The 20,831-nt window shown below is 37.7% G+C and overlaps 1 protein-coding gene across 1 annotated transcript in view; it reads right to left on the bottom strand.

Annotated features, from left to right (window-relative positions):
• The window catches only part of LOC307118945 (mitogen-activated protein kinase kinase kinase 1-like), a 78,430-nt gene extending 57,983 nt beyond the window's left edge, over positions 1-20,447 (bottom strand). Inside the window, exon 1 of the mRNA XM_079804825.1 lies at positions 20,007-20,447. Coding sequence (XP_079660951.1) covers positions 20,007-20,419 — 413 coding nt within the window. The 5' untranslated portion in view covers positions 20,420-20,447. The remainder of the gene's footprint in view (positions 1-20,006) is intronic.
• Between the last annotated feature and the right edge of the window lie 384 nt (positions 20,448-20,831).

The raw sequence follows: 20,831 nt of genomic DNA, 5'->3' as shown, positions 1-20,831 counted from the left end.
TGGTTACAGGAGACATGATTCATTTCAGTAAGTTGTTCTGCATCTTATAACAAAACACATTTATTGTTATATTTTGTATAACATTATATTAACATATTATATTTTTCCTTTTGACAGGTTTTCTGACGTGGATCTCGCTGTCCCCACACGTTTTGGTGCTCGAAATCATTCATTGAAACTTTGATGTGTGCCATCTCATTTTATTACATCAACAAAACAAAAGATGTGATGGGCTACTCATCACAAAAATCTGTGTGTAATTCCTTTTTACCGCCGTGTTCTAAATCATAACAATATTGTTGTCAGTTGCTATTTTCACCAAAAATATTGCTCGCATATTAATATTTTTAGGTGTAGTCTGGAGCCCTGATCTCCCATCCATGCTCCATTTAGTTTTTTTTTAGTTTCTCCCACAAAGGAAAGCACACAGATGACGGATCAAGTTCTGATTTGGCATAAAACAGTGCTACCACAACAATCTAACAAAGTGTTTGCTGGTTCAAAAATCAGCATAGCAGTCGGGTTATAGAGACCAGAGAGTGGCAGAAGTCCTTCTGTCCAAAGACAAAGTGGAATCTGTGAAATTCATATTCATATTTGTGAGGTGTGCACCAAAACTAAAACAACACTTTATCATCTGTTGTCAAGGTTTCTATTACACAAACAACATTCATTGAGTAACAGAGTTAAAGGTTGAGACTTGTGAATGCAGTCAACAACACTACTGTCCATTTAAAAACTAAGAAAATTTAATAAGATTATTTACTTTTCTTCCTATCAAATGATGCTACATCATGGTTGGACTTGAAGGAATGTTACACTTTTTGCAGTAAGGAGAAAATCATGCAGTAACAGTGCAAATAAATGGCAAGAAACAACTAAATATTGAGCTTTTTGTAATTAAAATAACATTTTGCAACAATGAACTGAATTTCAATTTAAAAGGTGCTATGCAGAATTTTGCAGTATACACTCTCAGACATTTGTGATAAACTAGAAGTGTGTGGTGATGTTTGTGTCTACAGAGACTTAGGTCTGCTAAGTTCTCCTCTCGACACAAAAAAACTGTTTGCTAATGTTAAAAGTGCTTTATTGACTGAAGTAACTCGGCAATGTAATTATGTTTAAAAGATGACATATAACTGTTTATTAGCATGAGCTTCTGTCTGTTTCGCTCACCAGGAGAGGCTAAACTTCAAATGTTGTGTTTATAGGGATGGAACGATTACCGGTTTCACGATAAACCACGATAAAATGTACTGACGGTTAGTAGTATCGTTTAAAAATGTATTATCATTAAAAGGGGGCGTGATTATCCCGATTTTGAAAACTTGCGGTAAATCCTGTCCAGTCAGCATCAGTCTGGTGCAGGCGCAGCGCCAACGCTGTTTTTGAATGAGAAGAAATGGCAGAAGGCAGTGACAGCACTCAGGGGATTGTTCAGCCTTCTAAAGGGACCAAATCTGAGGTGTGGTCATATTCTGGCTTTTACAAAAGTCCTGAGGGAAACTTAAACGAAGATGGTCACCCTGTCTGCAGAACACTCCAGAAGAAAGTCGCTGTAATACGGGGAAACGCGTCAAATCTGTGAACGCAAGGCAAGTGGACTTTGACCTCAATACCAAAACTACATCTGGTATTACTACCACTCACACTCGCCACTTTGAACTTATTATAGTCTTCTCAAAAGCCATCTGTTATAATTGCACAACGCATTATAACCAACCACACGTGTCTCTAATAATCAGAGGTGTTCAGATTAGCCAGAGTTTTGTTCAGAGCGCGCTCTCTCACTGAAATCTGCGTTCAAAACATGCGATGTACGCAGGAGATTCATTCATCATACAGTGGTTGACTGTTTTTGTTCCATTTCAGCAGCGAAAATAGTTTCAAACAAACACAGCAGAACCACAGCAGAACCACAGCACATCTGATATGACTGGCATAAAGTTGGCTTTACGTTCGAGATTCGCAAATTTAGGGACCATCTCTAAAGTTACTTACAAGATTGGTATACACGTTTCTAACTTCAATAGCATTTGAAGAGAATGACTTAGTCATAAAACTGAATGTAAAGTGTTCATCTAGGTGTCAGGTATGATCCACACCTTTTGATATTTAATCAAATAAACTGTTAAATCATATGAAAATATGGATGCATTATTTCAGTAGGATACTGTTTGGGCTCGTACACAAAATATGCTAGATATAAATGTGTCATAGCTGATGATGAGAATATGGATTGAGAATATATTTACAGAGATAATATTTACAGAGATTATATTTACACCAAATTATTATTATTTATGCGTTATGCGTTGCTATTGACGACCATTATAAGGAAGGAAATACCACAGAATAGAATCTAGCTTAAAAAAGTGCATAGAGCTGCTTGATTTATTTGTTGTTTGTTGATTTTCAAATATAAACTTGTTGAAATGTTTTAATTGTGTGCATCTGTTCTTTTTGAACACATTCGTCTCATTTGAACAAAACTGTGATAATATTGATAACCGTGATAATTTGGGTCACTATAATCATGATGTGAAATTTCCATACCGTTTCATCCCTATGCGTTTACAAACAGTAACTGAAAATTAAAAAATAAATCGCATCTAAGCACATTTGGCTTTAAGATTTTGATGGCTTTAGGTCCAGAACCAAGACTTTGGACCACCCTATTAGTCGGTGTTTGCGGTGTCTCTGTGCTACTTATCACAGACTCTCTACGTCTGCATCTGCACTCAGTTTGAGTCGCTTTTATTTATGCATTTTGGAACATAAAAATGCACTAACCATCTGCAAAGCTTGTAATGAGAAGCATTCATTTCTCAAAAAAAAAAAGAGAATCTCCATGTGGTTTTATGTCAAAATAAAAGGCATTTATACCATATAGATATCAAATGTTCATACCCAAACTATAAACTTGTATCCCAGTACAATTTATGCCCTGTTATTTAAATGCTTAACACATAAATAACAATGTGTGGTTGAAAAGGCATTATATAAAGGTTTGTGAAGCCGTTTCATACCGTACATTTACATGACAGCTGCTCTCTCTGGATCAGCGGCAGCGCAAATGCAGATTTGATTGTTGCAGATCGAGGAGCGTACTTTCAAAGGTTAACCAAAGTCCCTAAAGTCTTTGGTTTAAAGCCGGTTTCATGTTGCGCGTATTTTGCCACTGCCCATATATATATAGTGTATATATATATATAGTATATATATATCTCATATGCTGAAGTAAATTTCTGGAGTGTTAACGATTAAAAAAAATAACAAGAACCGAAAACCGTGACACGAACCGAACCGTGGGTTTTGTGAACCTTGCGACCCCTAATCATATGTTGTAATCGTTCAATCAGTGTTTCAACGGTGGAAAGACGTCAATAAAACAAATGTCACATAGCATTATATTATATTATATTATTATATAATTGAATTCATTTAAGGACAGACACAATTTGTTCAGTAAACCACTGTTTAACAAAAAAAAAGCTATTTTATATTAGTTCTCACCCCTGCTGTACCGAACTGTACCAAACTGTGACTTCAAATCGAGGTACGTACCGAAAGGTCAGTTTTGTGTACCGTTACACCCCTATTATTTACAGAAAACATAAATAGGGCCATTTATTTCCATATCTACACTCACATCACATCCACTTCCAAAGAGGGTCGTTGAGCACAAAAAACAACAACAACTGAGAGACAATTTCGTTACATTTCCTAATAAAGTTACAGTCCAAATGACGGGTAACTTTTGGGCCCTGGGTGTGGGCCTGGTGGGTGAGAGGTCAGGATAAAGTTGCAGTCCATGTAGGAGTCATGAGGATACTAGCTCACTGTGGTAGTTCTGCTGGAAAGTACAGCTGCGGCAGAGACCAACTACTACCACAGTCCATCTCCATTAAAAAAGCCTCTCCAGACAAACCTCCAAACACTGAAGTAGAGAAAAAAATAAAAGCTTCATTAAGTCTCTGCACTCTCTCCACCAAACAAGGGCAGGGACTCAGGAAAAAGGTCAATTGAGATTAAATCCAACCTCAAAAGAACAGAGTAAAACAAAAGACAAAGGCGGAACAATGTCCACAGGGAAGCGCCAGGCCAAGACAGCTGCCCGGATGAACGTTGGGAGGTGGCCGTGTTAGCATTACTCATTTTGAACTTTACTTTAGCAAAAGAGAGGCACGAGAAGGCCAAAGGGATTGCGAGGTGGTCAAGGGACACTTGGCCATTTCCTATTTTGGCCCCTTCAGTGCTGAAGCCCAGAGCTGGGATCCTCCTCATTATGATAACAGCGCTGCCGTTTCACAATGCTTCTCTTTGTGTCGCCTTCTAAGCCCATGGATTCAGTGCCCGTCCACAGCGCCAATCAACTGACAGTCACTCCCAATTTACAGGCGGAATCAAGTTTCCCGCTGATGGTCCCCGGAGGCCATCGAGACGCTGGGAAAATCGATGGCCCTTTCCCATGCCGTTACAACACACAGTTTGTCAACAGCTCTTATTGGATGTGGGCCGTGTACAACCAACACGCTCCAATCCAGAGGGGACGGTTTCAGTCAGCCCGGTTTAGATTAGTCTAACTTCCAAAATCTCTGAATATGAACGGACACGGACAGAGTTTCCAAGACGTATCATTTGTTTCAGAGGGTGTTTGCTCATATCGTGGGTCTCTAGCCTAGGCCTGCCACAAGACCTGTTGTTTTAACCAGTAATCTGGCTCTTATTAGTCATGCTCCCATGTGTTTACTTTTCACATGTAATCTCTAGCTTGCCTCGTCCTGCTGTTAACTAAACAAAACCTGAGAGGGGGGGACCCCTGTGCCTGCAGACAGGGCCTAATGGGTATAGAAATATCCGGGCCTTTGTGTCCGGCGTCCAGGCGTGATCATTCAGCTAACCCTGGGCTTTAAATATGCAGTTCCTGGTGACCATGGAGAGGCCTCCGCTCATTAGACAAAACATGCTAAAACACTCCACAGAGACAACACAAGCCAAGCCTAGCCTCAAAGACACAGCACTACTTTATTGTGCAGGAAATTAAATCAAAATTTGTCTTTAAATTGCCGTTTTCACAATGACATTCAAAAAGGTTCAAGCAATAATTTGCATGCCATGTTCTCTTTACAACTTTTAAAGTAATGACTCAAAAGTATCTGGAGTGATATTTACACTATGGGCCCTATTATACACCCGTTGCAACCCGTTTGCCAACGCAAACCGTGTTTTTGCATGTTTCAGCCCGACGCAGTTATCATTTTCACGTCCAGCGCCACGTTGTTTAAATAGCAAATGCACTCGTGCCCATCTGTCCATGGGTACAAACACAGGGCTCCAATTTCGGCGCGGATATTGCACCTAATTCTAATCATTGCCGCAGGTCTCGCGCTTATAATGGTGAAATTCCTGCAAATATTTATTCACTTTAGCATGAAGGCTGTATGAGTAAAGTAATCCACACATATTATAAAATCAAATAAATCTTTCTTTGAGACATAATTTCACAAACTGCGTGACTGATTCAGCTGCGTCTTCTCTCGCGCTCTCAAAATGCACTAAACATCACCACAATGCATGTGCACAAGGCAAGCGTCAAGCGGCGATTCCAGACTCACGTTTTGGGGAGAGTTGACAGAATTGTCACTTGCACAATCAGGCCCGTGTTGCATCTAGGGATGGCTCGATACCACAATTTTGGCTTCAGTATGGTACCACAATCTAATACCAAAGTACCGATATTAAATATATACAAAATAGCCTATTTCTCAAAATGACAGGCTTGGAGAGTATTCCCTTAAACACAGTTTAGCTTAAATGGGCGTAAATGGTTGGGAGAAATTAATGGGAGAATGATATTAGATCTGCGTCTTAAAGGGGCAGCATCTAATAAACCTGGTGACGATTGAGCCAATATTGTGAATCAAACAACAAAAGGCAAAGAGAAAATTACTTGCAGCTCTTGTATGATATGTGATGCTCTTAATTTTTTTTTTTTTTTTAAACCTTTTTATTAATCAAATATATATATATATATATATATATATATATATATATATATATATATATATATATATATATATATATATATATATAATAATAATAATTCACAATTTTTTTTTCCGGTATTTTTGATTAAATAAATGCAGGCTTGATAAGCATGAGACTTTTTGCAAAAACATAAAATAGTATCCAAACACTTTTTTTTTTTTTTTTTTTTACATATTGCCCCTCTCTTACATTTGAGCCCTTGACCCTTAGGAACTTTTTGAACGTCCCTGCAGGTTATTGAAGTAAAATAGGCTATAAGCTAGTCACCTTTTAAACTAATTAAAAGCTTAATTTGGATTTTAATGTTCAAAATGTATTTCTATCCACAAAACTTGCCAGAAATCATGTTTTTTTTTTTTTAATTTTATTTATTCCGAAGGTGCATGCCCCCGGACCCCCTGACGCGCGGCTTGGTAACAACCACCGGCACGTAACAGCACCGCTGCTGGAAAAAATTCTAGGGGAAACACTGGCATTCATAATAGAAACACGTGCAAGTGGTTATAATGCGCAATGCGATTATAACAGATGGCTTTTGAGAAGACTATAATAAGTTCAACCGCCAAAGTGGCTAGTGTGCAGCCGAAATAACGTTACACCCGCAAATGGCGGTTGTTAATGTCAAGCCCTGATTATTATCCCTTAAATGTCACCCTAGTCTTGTCTGAATTTGTTTGTTCGCTTCACGTTATTATTTGCCAGATGTAGTTTTGGTGAGGTCAAAGTCCACTTGCCTTGGGTTCGTAGATTTGAAGCGTTCCCCTATTACAGTGACTTTCTTCTGGCATGTTCTGCAGACAGGGTGACCATCTTCGATTAAGTTACCCTCAGGACTTTTGTAATAGCCAAAATATGACCACACCTCAGATTTGGTCCTTTTAGAAGTCTGAACAATCCCCCGAGTGCTGTCACTGTTTTTTGAATGAGAAGAAATGGCAGAAGGCAGTGTTGCGCACTGCGCCTGCACCAGACTGACGCTGACTGGACAAGATTTACCGAAAGTTTTCAAAGTCGTGATAATCACACGCGGTTTTAATGATAATTACATTTTAAACGATATTACTAATCGTCACTAAATTTTATCGTGGTTTATCATGAAACCGGTAATCGTTTCATCCCTACTACTTATAAAGAGCAATGCCACAAAACAGGCAATTCATCCACCTCATCCAGGAGACAGTAAGCTCAGTTCTAAGTGCCACAAGAGAAACTTCAAACAATGAGGTCTATTCATACCACATTCAAGATAAAAATGTAAGACGAATAACATCTGAAAGGTCACACGTTACATGAATATTGTTATGAAGAGAATTCATTTCTGTGAAATATGTGGCACTGATCAACAAACACATCTTCATCTGGATATCAGATGACTGGCAAAGCAGTTACAAGACAGAGACACAGCAAGCTCAAGATTCTGTCTAAGCAATTCAAATACGACAGCAAGGTCACAGCATTAATAAGCTCCTCATAAGAACAAAACATTGTTTTGGAGCTGTTACTCTTGTGTGTGATTTCAAAAGACTGCTGCAATTCCTGTGAATTTTAATTGATTGTGCAATTTAGACAATTTAGTGTAAAAAAAAAAAAAAAACACTGCTTCATTAATATACCTCTGTTCTGTGCCATTTATACATCTCAAAAGTTTCCTTGCACAGAATATTTGCATTAGGTGAGAACACGCTTTCAGTCTGACATGAAAAGCGTGTTCTAGGACAGAAAATACTACATGCTAAATTTAACCTCTATAGGTGAAGCGCAAGACTGCTGTTTTAAAAAGTGTCAAATTTCACACTCAAACGCCACAGAGTCACTCCCTCAGCGTACGTTTAGAACACCACAGACGAACATACACCCTAGATCTTTATTTTAGCCTGTCACAATCTCCCACGAGAGAGGCTATATTTACCACAATGAAGCTCCAGAGGACCTCATGACTTTTTGGGAGTCTTCTTACAAGCATGAGCTTGTCGAGGGTATATTTCCAACCGGAACAATAGCATTTAAGAGTATGTTTGAGAGCAAACGTTTGAGGAGCTCCAGCTCAGCACTGAAGCCATTTTGGCTCCAGATGTTGGTCAGTACCTAATTCGAGGGGCGGCCTGGAAAGGTCAGTTTGAGAGATGACTCACATGCCCTTTATAGGGCATGAATGAAACATTAGATACTTCAAACTTTTAATTTAATCCTCAAGAGCTGATAAAAATTCAAGATGAAACAGCTGCAATTTATTTTGAAATTTTATTTATGATGCTGTTTTTTAAAATACCCACTGTAAAAAAAAAAAGGAAATTTGTATTGAAAAAAAACCTAACATTTGTAAAAACTCTTAATTTGTTAACAGTTAGGTCCAGTAAAAGAACCTCATAATTTACAGGGAAAATCCATAAAACAATCATTCTCCCAGAATTCCCTGTGTCACTTCACATTTTATGGTTTTTCATTTTAATAATTATGTTTCTTCTTAGTTTTCTCTGCCTTTTCATTTCAAATTTCCAGTCATCTTATCTCTCCTTATTCTCGTCACGTGATCAGTGAAATCTGGCAGTGAATGGGACTGTGCAGCTCGTGCTGTATAGAGCAAAGCAGGCACTTTCAGTTTATAAATGTAGCGTCTGCTGTCCACTCAAACCTAGGGGTGGGAATCACAGGGTACCTCACAATACATAGCTCACAATACTGATAATATCACAATACAGCAATTCTGTAATAATAAATATATCTAGACGATCTTATAATGATACATCGCTATATCTGTCTATTAGGGATGTCACAAGTACCGGTACTTCGGTACCAAGTCTGTACTGAAATTTTAAAACTGATGATACCAGCATTTCTGTAGAACTGGTAGTACAGACTCCAGAGTATATTTGGTACCTGCAGCTGCGTTCAGTCGCTTCCATGTTTATCTTAGCGCAGGGCTCCAGACTGTAGCCGAATATATACTAGTGTCTTTGAATATTAAACTGCAAAATACTATTTAAATATTAATCCTGCATGTTCTGCGTCTCTGTGTTAATGACGGGAGCAGATGCGCGGGTGCGCCTGCACAGACACGCATGCGTGACGCTCGCTGTCTTTGTAGACTCTGCAGTGTTACTATTTGAGGACACGAATGCATAAAAGCGTCACTTCATGAGAATTTACCGTTTCATTTGAGAAAACTGTCATATGAACACAGACACTCAAAGATCTTCACGGCAAACCCATCAAATAAAAGTTTGGTTTAACGTGAAGAAATTGACAGAAATATATTTGGCTACTGTTGGCACAGTAGATTTAGCTACACTATGTATTAATAATAATAATAATAATAATAATAATAATAATCCTCTACTAATAATAATAATAATAATAATAAGCCTCTACTAATAATAATAATAATAATAATAATAATAATAATGATGCCTATATCGTTGCTTATTTTTCACTTGATCTTTTTTTATAATCAATATTTACTTTTAAACAGCATACACAACCCCCTATAATGCGAGTAAATCGTCACTCTGGGCGAATAAATAATATCTATCATTAGCCATTGGCTAATAAATCCTCAGATTTTACTCGCCAGTGTGTGTGTTAGATGCTAAGAATAAGTTGAGCATAAATATATTTTTACTCGCTGAACACCCTGAATGAGCACTTGAGAGTTTCGCTCTCGTCAAGCGATCTATACGATTTCAAATCAGCTCATCTGACGTACCGTAAACTCTAGTGTGAAGAACTCGGTCTCATCTCACACATATGCGCGTGCGTGCGTGCACGAGAGAGAGCAGTGTTTCCCACACAGACTAATTTGTGGCTGTGCGCTACAGAATCAACACTGGCCGCCACATATTGCGCGTCGTTGTTTTTTTGTTTTTTTAAACACGCAGCATATTCATTCAGCTGCATTTTCTTTCCCTGCTCTCTCTCTGTCACTCATGCGCATCTCTCGCTCTCAAATGGCCAAACCTGCTTTTGATATGAAACAAAGTCTAAGCTTTTAATTTTTTTTAAGTTTTAATACGAAATTCAAACAATAAATAGCGTTTTGGCGCTAATGTGGCAGTTAAAGCCAGAGGCGTTGAAAAATCTCCCGGCGGCGCGCGCGCGGTCACATGGTACACGGAGCTCTCAATAGTTCCACACAAACCCGCGCTGTCAATGCATTTGAATGGATCAGAATCAACCATTTACAGTATCATTTTATTATGGAGAGTGATGGAGATGCAACATTGTTAACATTAATTTTTTTCTTGTATTTAGCCCTCAGGTATTCCTTACTAATTGGTCACTACTCATTGATGGTCAAATGTGACCATTGGCTACACCTTAACTATTTTTCAATTAAATAAATATTCAATATTTTAGTTTAATAATATTTATTGAATATTTTGAGGAGATCTTTTGGTACTAAATGGACCTACTATTTGTGCAGTAATTATGGTCCATTAATGACCATTTAATGAATTTAAATATTTTTCTTCTAATATTTTTCTTATTTATATTCCAATTAGTGTAATTAAGGTTAAATAGAGAATTCCAATGCAAAGAGGCAAATTAATTAGTAATTTTGTGGCTGGACAAATAATACATTTCATTTGTAATGCCATGGTTTACCCACTATAGGCACCTGTATGGCACTTTAATAAACATGTATCTAGGTGCTCAAAAAAGTATTGCAGATCATAACTACTTACTTATTTTTTAGGTTTTGCATTTGAATACATATTTAGACATGATCACTAGATTTCTTTAAATGTGAAATTCTAAAACGTTAATAACTAATATTTTTTAATGATACTTATAGGCCTATAAGTACACACAAGTGAATATTAATGGATGCAAGAAAATATCATTTAACCCAAGAAAAGTTTAAAATAGTGCTAAAAAGGCAAACTTATTTTTCCCTATATGTACATTAAGCTAAATACATATGTATTGATACTGAATCAAGATCAAAATATTTCGATATTTGTGCCAATCACCAACCCCCAAATAAACCCCCCACCACCACAAATTGGTTTCTAATATGTGGGAAACACTGGAGAGAGAGCACGCACTCACGCAAAAATAAAAAATTCTTTATTAACATAAATAATTTTAACCTTCAGTATATTACATTAGTGTAGTACTAACTGACTCCCTCTATAATTACAACATTAGTTGAGTTTTTTTGCCTTGAGAAGATTTTCCATGTACTGTACCTGATATGCATCTAAATTAATCGATTAAGCCCTAACAGAGACAATACAACCCTCTACAATGAGAGTAAATCACTCACATGCGACCAAATTTCACAAGAGGCGACTAAAAATGTATTTAATTAGCCAATGGCTTGTAAATTGTACGACTGCAGTTGCCTGTAATTGAGTTAGAAAGGCAAAAAATACGTTTTGCGCAGATATAATTTCATTGCTCAGCTTTACACACCGTGGCTTGGCTGAGAGCGCCCTCTGTCTTTCTCTCACACTCTCTCTCTCACACACACACACACACACACACACACGAGAGAAACCAGTGTTGACCAGTGCGGCGGCGACATGAAGGTTTACCATTTGCATACATATTTAATCCCTGCCAATTTCAACATTCAAGCACAAGGCACGAAAGATAACTCGGGCACGCTGTGTGAGAGGTTGTGTGCGCAAACTGCACACCTGAAACGCGCTCCCAGAAAACAGCATGTGTATACTGAATTAAGCTCTCTTTCACATCTTCTTGCACTTGAATGATGTTTGACAACACAAAATGATGTCAAAATGTCCATCTTGGCGAGTCTCCTTGTAAACATAGTAGGTTATGTCTTAAGTGAACATAAACTGTGGAGAAAGAAAACGCATGTGTAACAGTATCAGTGTACTGGGTCCGTGCATTATGTCTTAAAGTGACGCAGCCTAATATGCCTGCTGCCTGTGTTTTTTAATGTTAATCAAACAACAAAAGACCCACGGCAAAAAAAAATGCTTGCTGCTCTTGACTGAATATGTTTTGTAAATTTAATAAGGATTCATCTATATTTTATTTATACAGTGAAGACGGTATTATTTTACATTTGATTACTATTTTCAATTTCTGTATCTAATCTACCTAATCTGTAAAACTACTGTTGGATTTAACTGAAAAACCCTTTATTTAATTTGGAGCTTTGTTCAATTGTTTTTATTTGTGCTACTGCTTGCAGTTTGTAGGGCCCTATAATTTCAGCGATCACGGAATCACGGACAGAATCGCAGAATTGGCACATTAACACAGAATCTAGTGTTAACACATAATTTCCTGGAATTTTACATATTTGGAATGAAATTCTGTTTCGTGTGAGAGAAAAACGTATGTGGCGACAACCCCTCCTGTCATTTCAGCTCCCCCTCCCCCTTCAAAACAATGAAAGTATGGCGAAGCGGCTCTGCTTTCGTCGGCGAAAAAGTCAAGAAACTCGCCGCTAAGCCCTCAGTACCGAGCCAAGCAGTTCCCACGTGACTTTTATGTGTCAGGTGAACTTTTGTTTTGGTCCTATATTTTTTTACTTGAAAGAAAAAGCTAATGGAGCACTTTCATTTAAACTTATATAAACTATGTAACACTTTACACAGAGAGGCCGGATAGCTAGCCTGAATGGTTGTAGCCAAGTGAAAGCAAAAATCATGTATCTGACATTTCACATGGGGTTTATAATCAGCATCGATCCCACGCACACATGGGGCAGTTTGCAAACACTTCACTGACAACTGCGTTACTGAACAGAAAAATAAACAGGGCAAAGAGCAACAGAAATATAGAACGCATACATGCGATGTTCACAGCTCGCGCTCCATCTACTGACTGCCCACTCATCAGCGAGTGAGTGCGTTCCGCCTTAAAGGAGCAGTACCTATTTCTACTTGTTACAACTAATATAATTTATTTTACTGGACAGTTTAAAGCTCATAACCATTAATATTTAGTTGTGACTTGAAGTACTTAGAGTGCAGTGTTATGTTGCATCATGCAGTATTTGTCCAGTAAAGTACTGAGTAAATGTGATGTGTTACCTCAATAAATGTAAGGTCATTCCTGTTTTGTGTTCTATTATATTAACATTAAAAGCACACTTTTTACAACTAAAATAACAATAAAGGGTAAACAAAAACAGAAAAAACGGAATTTGCTAAAATTATAACGAATTTTATAGGGCCCCAAGTTTGATTATTTGTTCTTATTTTATTACACAATTTTTACTTGACTTTAATAGTGTTTGAAATTTATATTTTATAGTTATGTAGAATTGTCATTTGCATTGTTCTTGAATTCCATGTAAAATGTACTAGCCAATTGTGACTCGAGCATCAGTGTATCCATTGAAGGTTGCAATATTTCACAAAAAGATCTACAAATACATCCTTTATGTCCACAATCACTTTTTTGATCCTGACATGCTCTTGTTTTACCAGATGAAAGGCCTGTGACATTCTCTTTTCTAGAGTTAGCATCTTCTCCAGCATTGGACCAGCCATCTATGCGCAACGAGAATGGTCAAACCATGCCACATCCGCTGGAAACGCAAACAAATTAATTACGATTCTGTGGGCTGGGAGCATCCAATGGGACAACACCAACTGTGTCAAGCACACAGGAAACTCCATCCCTGCCGCGGGCATGCCGACTGGACAATAACGGATTTTCATAAGGGTATATCTATGTGCAAAAAAAGTTACTATGCAAAAGGACAGTTAAAATCCTTTTCAAATTACATTAAAGAAAGCATAACATTACAGCAGATATTTCAGCTCAATGAATGTTTTTGGATATTAATGGTCTCCCGCTCTACTCTGTCTGTTTGACACGCATGCGCATGGCCGCCACACCAGCGCTCATTCAGTGGAGTTTATAATTTAACACAGACTGTCAGGACACGCTTTCATGCAAAATGGAAATACTCATGTGAATTAGTAACATTTAAAGATAAGGATATAACCACTGTTCTCTATATAGATCATCAATAGTTGCAGCCCTATAATAAATTCACCAAGGTGGTCTTGACTATTTTTTGGAAATCATCTCAAACAAGCATTAAGACTTGAAAAAAAAAACCCAGCAAAGTACACAGAAACAATGTAAACCACAATGTAAAAAAAAAATCCCAAAATTACGCAAACTAATGCCAGGTTCAGACTGCACAATATGTTGGTCTGTTACAATAGTCACTGCGTCAGATTATGCAATTCTGTCTCCTAAATTCTTGTCTTGTCGTGGACAAGAAACATGTCAGACTCGACAGAACCTGTCATGGATGCTTGAAAAAATCTTTTAAACATGCTAGTCTTTCTGTCGGGATGTCATGAAGATATCCTTTATGACACACTATACGAGACAAAACTATCGATTCTTCTAGACACAATTACCTGGTAGAAATGCGTCAACCGGTAGAGATTTTGGACTATCGTCTCTTAGGTGCTCATGTGACATTGCTGTGCTGTGTGGTCACGAAAGCTTACCGTTTTTTAGCATTGCGGTTTATTTTAAACTGTTGAAATATGTCTCATTTCAGTATACGCGCGTGAGAGACATGCAACATGAAGAAGAGAAGCATGTGAGAAGTGAAATGAAGGCCTTTTGCCGCCTAATTGGGCTTGAACAGTTAAATACACCTATACGTCAAAGTGACCATGTATTTGCAAGTAAACAGTCGTTTATGTCTCAAGTGAATGTTGAGTTGAAAAAGAAAACGCACAAGTATCGGATCAGTGCAGTCTGTCTTTAAAATGACAGCATTCAAATGTACCTGCTGTTGTTATTAATGCTAATCAAACAACAAAAATAGAGACATCTCTCCCTGCTCTTGACTGCATCCTTTTTGCAACTTTAATAAGTACCGTATACATGTATATTTAATTTACACAGTAAACACTATGCATTGTTTTACAATATACATTTTATGTAGCATTTCTATTGTTTTAGGGGTTTTTTAGGTTTCATTTCTTTGCTCTTTCTTTGAGTAAGCTTGAGAGCTAGTATTACACTGCAAACCCTAAAGGGGGTCGCACACCGGACGCGAAGCTTAGCACCGCGCAGTGCAGCGTCTCAGGTATCTTACACCGGACGCGCACTTTATACGCGCAAGCTCAATTTTGAATCGACTTCTGACAGAAGAGCTGCACGATGGGTGAGTTCTTATAGCACAGGGTGAAATCAGTATGTACATTGACGATTTGAGGGAAATATAATATACATTTAATATAAAACCTTGAAATGGCACTCTGTGGCACGGCAGGATTTTTAACAACTTCCTGAGTCGTAACTGGGCGCCGTGGACAGGCACCGAATGTCGCCACCACTCCTTGAAAACAATGTGTTTGAATTTTAAAGACGTGGCGCGGCGCTGAGCTTCGCCTCCGGTGTGCGACCCCCTTAACGCTCAACATAATTAATTGGTCAGAGTAGAGCCAACTCAAATCAAACAAATTAGTTCAAACAAATTAACTTATGAGTATTTAGAGTTATGAATATTTATTACATTATATTTTTTAATTAAATATATGTATAAATTAGCTTACTCAAATTTCAAATTTAGAGCAATTAAAATGTATGATTACAAAATAAAAATCTGCAAGTTCTGCTTACTTCAACTTAAAAAAAAAAAATGTTGCCAACTTATTTGGGTTTACAGTGTAGTTTTTTTCAATGGTATCAAATTTTGATATCAAAAACCTTATTTAAAAGCAAAAATAACTACATCTGCTAGGGGTGTAACGGTACACAAAACTGACGGTTCGGTACGTACCTCGGTTTTAAAGTCACGGTTCGGTACGAGTTCGGTACAGCAGATTTACAAAATTGCTTTTTATTTATTTTTTATATTTAACAGTGGTTTACTGGAGAAAAAAGTGTCCTTGAATGAATTAAATTATATCTAAAAGTTTATTTAAGATATTTCTGTAAATTATATAGGGAGCCCTTACTTGTACATTAATATTAAAGGTTCACAACAGAGCCCAAACTATTAGCCTAAATTCAGTTGCTATTTATTTTTAGGTATAATAATCAACACTCAAATAACACATTGTGTGCAAATATGTAAACTTCACATAAGGCAGTTTTTGCATTAACTTCTAAATCTAATTATAAAATAGTTTTTTTCTCCAAATCGTTGTTGAAATATAATAATTTATATACAGTGTCTGTCATTTTCATGACAGGTTTATTTAACATGCATGAAATAATCAAGACATCACTAACAGGTTAAGTAGAATATAATGAATATAACGGCTAATATAGAACATTTATTTAGCGAAAGAGTTGATTTCTCTAGTGAATAAAATTCTGTGGACACTGAATGACTGCCTGAGGTAAATGTGATGCTAACGTTACATGACATTGTTTAGTTCACAAGCCGTTATATTGACATCTTTCCGCAGTTGAAACACTGATTTAGCGATTACACCACATATATACATGACAGTAAATTGTAATGTATCCTCAGCATACCTTCAGATTGTCATTCATGTTTATTCTTGAATCTTTAGTAACAGATGATCGTTCGCCTTCACAGATGATCGCGTTCACGCGCGTGCGCGTCGCGCGGCCGCTTGAACTGTGATCACTGATCAGTCACGCACATTAAAGAGCATCAAAACGTCATTTATAGTTTGAATTTCATGATAATATGGACTGAATACTTAATATGTTCGTGTGGGAACTCGGATTGAAGTGTGTCCCGCGCTTACAACAAGCCGACTGTTAACTGTTAAACATTACATTCATAACCGTTCGGTACACGCGTGCACCGTACCGGAAGCCCTGTACCGAAACGGTTCAATACGAATACGTGTACCGTTACACCCCTAACATCTGCACTTAGGGATATATATCAGGATACATATCGTTATCGTGAAATAAAATTATTCATATCGTGATATAAGATTTTGGTCATATCGCCTAGGGATGGGAAGACTGACGGTTTCACGATAAAATGTACTGACAATTAGTATTATCGCTTAAAATGTAATTATCATTAAAAACATGTTTGATTATCGTGATTTTGAAAACTTGCGATAAATCCTGCCCAGCCAGCATTATTCTGGCACAGACACTGCGTGCAACTGTGCAACGTTGTTTTTTGAATGAGAAGAAATGGCAGAAGGCAGTGACAGCGCTCGGGAGATCAGCCTTCTAAAAGGACCAAATCTAAGGTGTGGTCATATTTTGGCTTTTACAAAAGTCCTGAGGGAAACTTAATCAAGGATGGTCCTGATGCAAAAAGAAAGTAGCGGCAGGGGGAAACACTTCAAATCTCCCGAATCGTCTTCGTGACCATCACACACTGTTGTATAGCAAACGCAAGGCAATTTAACCTTGACCTCAATACCAAAACTACATCTGGGAAATAATTGGACACAAAAAAAAATTCTCACTCACTTGAAATGAATGTGAAGCTTCCGTGAAGAAAAGTTGGCAGCAAGTGGCTTTGAGCCGAAAAACGAACGAACAAGTTCAAGCAAGACTATTATGGGTGACATTTAAGGGATAATAATGTATATTCATTGTACACTTATTACACAGATCTTTTTTTACTAAATAATTACGGGGATATATTGAATTGAGATTCATGTTTTAAATCTTATCTGTTTATAAATCTATTTTGTACAGTGTACATAATTGTCCAGGCAAGATGATCACAATATTATAGTAGTATTTAGCCTTTTCAGTAACAGCCTTTTCAGAAATGGAAGAGTTGCAGATATACTTTTCTTCTGTAAGTGCAGTTAAAATTGAAATTGTGAAACTGATGAAAAACATCACACAATACAAACAATAATAATAATAATTCAAATCAATGGCAAGTTTGAAATGTAAACAGATTCTGTATTTATTCATATTCTCATGGTGCAAACAGTGTCAAAAATAGTGCAGACAGCAGTTTCCGCGTGTTCATCAGTTCTTTTTTAACACTTTCATCTAATTTTAACTAAATCGTGATATTGATAATCGTGATATGAAATTTTCATACCGTCCCATCCCTAATATCGCCCACCCCTAGACTAAATGTATTAAAGGTGAAATGTCACTTTCTTCAAGTATTTATAAATACACCGGTCCCAGTAAGTCAGCCAGGCTGATTCCCATGAAAAGTCTGAACACTGTGACTCTAAAAACTATCAAAACATTACTCCGTTTGAGAATCCCAACCAGCCAGACAGCAACATCAGCTCAACCAAGAGTGAGAGGCAGAAGCATTCAGTTCAAATTGAAAAAACAGTGTTTGGAAAACCAGTAAAAAAAAAAAAAAAAAAAAAAAAAAAACCCAACAACAGGGATTCCGCACTTCACTTTTTTTTAGCGGTTACTTTAACAACTCAAAGAGCGTTGAAAGGAAACTGCTTTGATCTCTCAACAAAAACAGTACAAGTATGATGAGCGGTCTTAGTCAAGCAGCATAACATCTGCTTCAACAGCCGTGTCAGAAATGGATACTGTTCGACACCTGTTGTTCTCATCAGGACTGTTTCTGCTCCATTAACAAGCACACATGAACTCACAATGTCTGACGCTCCTATTCTCACCTGAGGGGAAACGGCAGTAAATGAATAAGCTCAATGACGTAAAACAAGGTTTGGAATCACAGCCTGTGAATCCCTGCATGGCTTATAAACATGCAAGAGAAAGACAACAAAACGGTCCCATTAGAAGGCTCTATAAAAAGACACTTTTGTCATACCGGTATATGGATTTCAATCAATCTATCAATCTCAAAATTCATATGCAGAAAACCCTGGATGCACTTGCATGTGACTAGTTATTTATAAAGTAAATAATACATGAAACAATCATTCTTTTTACAAAATCTCATGTAAACATTTTGTGTGTGCTCAGATGAGACTTTAGTAACTCAACTGTTCTCGAGGAAAACAGAGCTCACAAAGGCATGCAGGTTTTTTCCAGCAGATTCTTTAGGTTTCAGCTCCATTCATCTTTCATTATCTTTACAGTGTCAAAGCCTGCAGCTCATATTGCAACAAATCCTGCACTCGCAGTCTTCCTTCTGAAAACAACTGCCATTCAACATTCACACGCTGAACTTTCTCACATGATAATATTCACACATCATCATCATCATCATCATCATCATCACTGAGCTGAGTCGTACAACTTTTTTCAACACCACACTCAAATATGAACAATGAAAACAATTACACTAATACACTATCTATTTGTATTTCAATTACAATACATAACTTAAGGCATTTTCACAAAATTTGTTCTCAGAAATCTCCCCTCCAGCTCTTACAAACACCAAACTTTATAGTTTTATTCTTAGTTATATTCTGAAGGGTTTTACAGAGGGCTATGTTCATATGTCATTTGCCTGATATTATACATTTTATTCTTAAAAACATGTTGTTTTTTTTCCTGGGTTTTGACAGTATTTTTAGATTTATGGAGCATGAAAGTAGCCAACGTAAAAACTATAAAGGTCTAACCTAAAGACTCACCACACTCAAATATGAACTTAATATATACAACATCAGAAATACAAATATTATATATCACAAATGTCGCACAGGAGAATAACTTACAAATGTGTTAAAGGGGAAAACATACGATACAAATGTTTGTTTGCCAGCGACTGTTTTAAAAAAAGTAAATAAATATTTTGAAACCAAGTTTCGGGCATTAAAATAACTCTAAATCAATCTAAACTTGCACTTTAAAAGCGTTCGTTCAGTAGGTTAGCAAAGATAAACAAACTGTCTTTCTAACGGGCTAACGGATTTTAAAAATCAGTCACTTGCATTATGACTGTCACTTGGATGAAGATTGTATCAAATGTTTTCATACTTGCAACATATAACGTTATCCTTAATTCATACACACATAAGGAGCTCTGTCCGACAGAAGTTTAGATATACCGCTAATCATTCAAGTTTGTAACGTTTCCCCAAATGCATGTGCGACAGAAACCCGTTTGAAGCAGATTTGTAGTTATTTTTTACCTGTTGTGTGAAGCGTTCACGTCCACAGCAGCAGCAGCTGCTCCATGTTCAGCGCTCGGACTCTCACTGCTGCCCTTTAAAGAGCTTTTCATCCATTCCTGAGTACTATCACACAGATTATTGCTTGTTTTGTCGCCGAGGCTCTGCTGCAGCAAGGCGGTCTGGATCGAGCCGGGACCGGACACCGTCAGGAAGTGCAGCGCTGCAGTCCCGCTCTCGCATTTATCCAGATCCACACTTCTCACCTTCCGCCTCCACTGAGAACTCTCCCCAGCATTCCTCTTCACTTTCCCGCTGCTGTTTAACAGAGTGGAGCCGCTGGAACTGCCCTGAAGTCCGTTCCCGACGTTTGTGTCGCTACTGGGGTCTAATAATCCGCCTAACGACGACGTCCGGCTCCCCGCCGTCGCCATTTTCTGTTCTGAATTTTTGCCACTTAATAGATTCTATGAGAGAGGGAGTGGCGGGAATTTGGGGGAGGATGAGAGGGAGTGGCTTCCAGATAGATGGGAGGGGTCATCTGCAATGTGGGAGAGGCCAAGGGATCCCTTTTGGGAACCTACGTGCACGGTGTCATACAACTTAAAGGAATAGTTCACCCAAAAATGACAATTATCCCATAATTTACTCACCCTCAAGTCATCCTATACACTCAAAGAAAATGGTGCTATATGGCACTAAAAGTGGTTCTTGGCTTGTAATCATAGGGGAACCACTTTAAGTGCTTGTGGTCAATCAATCTTGTGGTTCTTCAGCGGTTCTTAAGCGGTTCTTTGGCTAAGGTGCAATATAGCACCGCTGACTGAGGTGCTATATAGCACCGCT

Source organism: Gobio gobio, assembly GCF_949357685.1.
Source record: "Gobio gobio genome assembly, chromosome: 22".
In the NCBI taxonomy this organism is placed as follows: domain Eukaryota; kingdom Metazoa; phylum Chordata; class Actinopteri; order Cypriniformes; family Gobionidae; genus Gobio; species Gobio gobio.
Note: the sequence above shows the minus strand (reverse complement) of the source record. Positions and strands in the feature narration are given on the sequence as shown.